At 32.1% G+C, this 5214-nt stretch overlaps 1 protein-coding gene across 1 annotated transcript in view; it reads left to right on the top strand.

The window, feature by feature from the left end:
- The first annotated feature begins 3355 nt into the window (after nt 1-3355).
- LOC137652914 (fap1 adhesin-like) overlaps nt 3356-5214 on the top strand; it is a 15516-nt gene continuing 13657 nt past the window's right edge. The window contains exon 1 of the mRNA XM_068386334.1: nt 3356-3377. Coding sequence (XP_068242435.1) covers nt 3356-3377 — 22 coding nt within the window. The remainder of the gene's footprint in view (nt 3378-5214) is intronic.

The raw sequence follows: 5214 nt of genomic DNA, 5'->3' as shown, positions 1-5214 counted from the left end.
CACTTGTTCAAAGAAACAGGTTTCCTGTTTCGAGAAAACTCTAAAAGTGTCCACTTCAACTACGAAATTCTTCAATACAGAATAAAATACTTCTATAACTCGGAGCATTTCATAAACCATTCACAAATGTACAATTAAAACCATCATTGGTTGACGTGATCTACGTCTTCAATACCCATTCTATACCCAAGGACTCCTACCGGGTCCCCAAGACCCTCCCAGGACCCCTCCCCCCCAAATCCCAGTCTAGCAAAGATACAAAATCCTCGCCCTCCCTCGGAGTACTAACGGTCAACTGAAGCTTCTCCGATCTCTATTATCTCCATTGCACTTGTTGCTATTAATACTTATATTTCCCCCTCATCTACCTACGTTATTATATAATATAAGTGTTTATAAGTGCTTTAACTATATAGGCATTGCAAGGTTATGTTCTATTTCAAATATATTTAAAAACTGTTTTGATATTAATGAAAAACTAACGGTCAACTGAACTACTTCATTGCACTTGTTGCGTTCTTGCTATTAATACCTACATTTCCCCCTCATTTACCTACGTTATTATATAATATAAGTGTTTATAAGTGCTTTAACTATATAAGCATTGCAAGGTTAAGTTCTATTTCAAATATATTTAAAAACTGTTTTGATAATAATGAAAAAGAAACAAATTCACTGTTGTGAAGCACGAGTCTTTGTTGACAATTGAGGCAGGGTTGCCAGGTTTTCCAAATGCGAAAAGGCCAACGTCTGATTAACTGCACCTTTAAAAGGCCAACCTAATTGTAAAAAAAGGCCGAAAATATATCATTTAAGGCTAACCCATTTCAAAAAGGCCAAATTTAGGTGTCTAGCACGAAAAAGGGAAAATTTTGGAGTTTTCTGGCAAGAAAAAGGCCAACCTGGCAACCGCGCAGTGTTGCCATATGTTGGCAATATTATTTTTTCAAATTTTTGCTTCTAAATGATTTTGGTAAAATACTATTACTGAAGTCTTTGTTATTATATAAACAAGATTTTTATCTGCTTTATTTTGAGTATGATTTGAATCCATTTATTCAATTGTTCTTAATATGTTGGTATTATTTAATCTATCTTCATATGTTGGATCAGTATATTTTTTCAAATTTTTGCTTATTTCGAATGATTTTTGATAAAATACTATTACTGAAGTCTTTGTTATTATAGAAACAAGATTTTTATCTGCTTTATTTTGAGTATGATTTGAGTAAAGTTATTCAATTGTTCTTAATATGTTGGCATTTTGCTTATCCTCAATAAATTTGATAAAATACTATTACTGAAAACTTTGTTATTATATAAACAGGATTATTATCTGTTTTATTTTGAGTATGATTTGAATCCATTTATTCAATTGTTCTTAATATGTTGGTATTATTTAATCTATCTTCATATGTTGGATCAGTATGTGGCAGGGCTTCAAATAGTGTTATTTCATCGGCTTACATCATATGTTGAAGATCACACAACATGAAATTCGTTCTCATGTGGCTCTTAACTTTCTATAAACTTTAAATTTTCTTGTTGGAGTTAATTTGAATATTCATAATCCATTTTTAAGGATTATAATGTTTCTTCTATTTCAAAAATTCAATTAAAACTAATCTTAAAATTCTGTTTTTAATAGCAATAAATTTTCTTCTTTATTTCATAAATAAAAGAATTAGATATTTAATTTTTCTATTCTGATTTTGCTACCAAAAGTACATTATTTTCTTCATCAAAATTTTTAATACCGCTATTATTATTATTATTATTATTATTATTATTATTATTATTATTATTATTATTATTATTTGCTAAGCTACAACACTAGTTGGAAAAGCAAGATGCTATAAGCCCAGGGCTCCAACAGAGAAAATAGCCCAGTGAGGAAAGGAAACAAGGAAAAATAAAATATTAAGAACAGTAACAACATCAAAATGAATATTTCCTATATAAACTATAAAAACTTTAACAAAACAACAGGAAGAGAAATTAGATAGAATAGTGTGCCCGAGTGTACCCTCAAGCAAGAGAACTCTAACCCAAGACAGTGCAAGATCATGGTACAGAGGCTATGGCACTATCCAAGACTAGAGAACAATATACAATTAAAATACTTATAAATTGATAAAATTGTTCTATATGTCTCTTTCTGTGTGTTTTCTTACACTTTCCTTTCCTTACTGGGCTATTTTCTCTGTTGGAACCCCTGGGCTTAAAGCATCCAGCTTTTCCAACACTCCAAAATCAAACCATTGTTATCTAGTCTTGGGTAGTGCCATAACCTCTGTACCATGATCTTTCACTGTCTTGGGTTAGAGTTCTCTTGCTTGAGGGTACACTCGGGCACAGTATTCTATCTTATTTCTCTTCCACTTGTTTTTCTTAAATTTTTTTATAGTTTATATAGGAAATATTTATGTTAATGTTATTACTGTTCTTAAAATATTTTATTTTTCCTTGTTTCCTTACCTCACTGGGCTATTTTCCTTGTTGGGGCCCCTTGGCTTATAGCATCCAGCTTTTCCAACTAGGGTTGTAGCTTAGCAAGTAATAATAATAATACTAATAATAATAATAATAATTCACCAGCTAGGGTTGTAGTTTAGCAAGTAATAATAATAATAATAATAATAATAATAATAATAATAACAACAACGACAACAACAATAATAATAATAATTATTATTATTATTATTATTATTTCCAGCTAGGTTTGTAGGTTAGCAAGTAATAATAATAATAACAATAATAACAATAATAATAATAATAATAATAATAATAATAACAATAATAATAATTCACCAGCTAAGGTTGTAGGTTAGCAAGTAATAATAATAATAATAATAATAATAATAATAATAATAATAATAATAATAATAATAATAATAATAACTTTCACTGAAGAGTCCTTGACTCCTACTAACGGATTTTATAGGACACCTACACATTCGCCTATAGAACCAAAGGACTCTTGTTTTCAAATCTCGAGATTTAACAACTCATTGACAGGATATCTCAGAGGTAAGAGTACAAGCTTACAGAAGCAATATAATCCCTCCAGAAGAGGAGGGATGTACTCCAATGTGTCCTTGCTACTTACTCTATCTTTAACCTTTTACCCCCGGGGTTATTTGGAAATTTCCAACCTTTAACCCCCAGGGGGTTATTTTTTTCCCAGCATATTTTGCAGTTTATTTTTTTTAAATTGCTCTAAAAGCCTTAATTTTTGTCATAGAGAGGTCAGGTTGGTCTCATTCTCTTGGAAAATGCCTGAATTTTCTCAAAAAATTATTAAAAATATGAAAAAAAAAAATTTTATAGCATTTTTTTGCAAGGGGGTAAAGGGATGGCTTTTGTGAAACGTACAAGTACGTCCTTTGGGGGTAAAAATTACATTCTATTCACATATAAATTAAGTGGGCGGAATATAAAATGAGAAAGATAATATATGGACAAGAGGAATTACAGAAGGGGACTTAGATTGGAAAGGAAGCAGGGGGAAGGAAGAGAAAACGATGGATTGATGAGCTAGGAACATTTGCGGGTATAGACTGGCATAGAAAGGCCATAAATAGGCGGGAGTGGAAGGATATGTCTGAGGCCTTTGTCCTGCAAATGGACTAGCAACGGCTGATGATTATATATATATATATATATATATACACATATATATTATTATTATTATTATTATTATTATTATTATTATTATTATTGTTACTTGCTAAGCTACAACCGTAGTTGGAAAAGCAGGATACTATAAGCCCAGGGGCTCCAACATGGAAAATAGCCCAGTGAGGAAAGGAAAAAAGGAAAAATTAAATATTTTAAGAAGAGTATCAACATTATAATAAATTATATATATATATATATATATATATATGTGTGTGTGTGTGTGTGTGTGTGTGTGTGTTATGTATATGTGTGTATCAGGATAAAATTCAATTCAATTATACTGTTGTATATTAATTGCTTGGCTAGTAATAACATTACTAACAGTAATAATAACTGTGTGAAGTAATTAATAAAAAAAAATGCCAACATATAAATTTATATTTCATTCTACTCTTTAATTTTTGGTTATTTTATCTAGAAAATCATTGACTTGAGTCTAGGTAAAACATATTAAGAAATATAAAAAGATCAGCTAATGTGTTTACGTATTTTTTTGACAGAGATTTTAAATGTTTCTAGGCCTATGTATTTCAATGAATGTTAGACCAACCAAGGAACTGTGCCAAGGTAAACATCATGATTCCTCTCTCTCTCTCTCTCTCTCTCTCTCTCTCTCTCTCCTCTCCTCTACAAGTTTGTTGTACTTTTCCATGGACCACTTTTCATCTCTCTCTCTCTCTCTCTCTCTCTCTCTCTCTCTCTCTCTAGTTTCTTGTACTTTACCATGGACAATTTCATCTTAATCCCATCCTCTCTCTCTCTCTCTCTCTCTCTCTCTCTCTCTCTCTCTATGTGATTGGGAAATCATTTACTTTAAAGGTCACCCATGAATAGAAAAGACAAGAGACTCTCTTCACCAGAATAGGACCAGGGAGGGCCAGGCAATGGCTGCTGGTGACTCAGCATGTAGACCTATAGATTTCCCCAAACCTCCCTTACCTCACACGGATGGTGAGGTTGCAGACACTACCAGAAACTATCAATATGGAGCGGGGCTCGAACTCCTGTCCAACAGAGTGCTAAACAGGGATATCTATTTAATATTATTACTTTCGTACAATTGTATCTATGAATATGCGTTCGTATAAGAACAATGATAACAAGAGGGGTACTCAGAACAAAGACCTCCGCCACTGCAGCTTATTTCTCGCCCTTTTGCTCAACCTTCACCTTGATCTTTGACCTTAACATGTATTAATTGGCGTGGATTTTCATACACTCAAATATGGAACAAGTTTGAAGTCTCTGTGACAACGATGTCCAAACTTACGGCTGATTATGTGAATTGGACATTTTGCTTGACCTTTGACCTTGACCTTCCAAAATTTAATCATTTTCAGCTTTATCACAGTTAATCCCCTGAAAGTTTCATTACTCTAAGATTAAAACTGTGACCAGGAAGCTGTTCACAAACAAACACAGACGAGAATTGGACCTTTTGCTTGACCTTTGACCTTGACCTCCCAAAATTTAATTTGTAGCTTTTTACTTAATATTTAATCCCTGCAAGTTTCATTACTCTACGATTAAAAT

Source organism: Palaemon carinicauda, chromosome 1, assembly GCF_036898095.1.
Source record: "Palaemon carinicauda isolate YSFRI2023 chromosome 1, ASM3689809v2, whole genome shotgun sequence".
Taxonomy (NCBI): Eukaryota; Metazoa; Arthropoda; class Malacostraca; order Decapoda; family Palaemonidae; genus Palaemon; species Palaemon carinicauda.
This window is presented reverse-complemented; position numbering and strand designations above follow the sequence as displayed.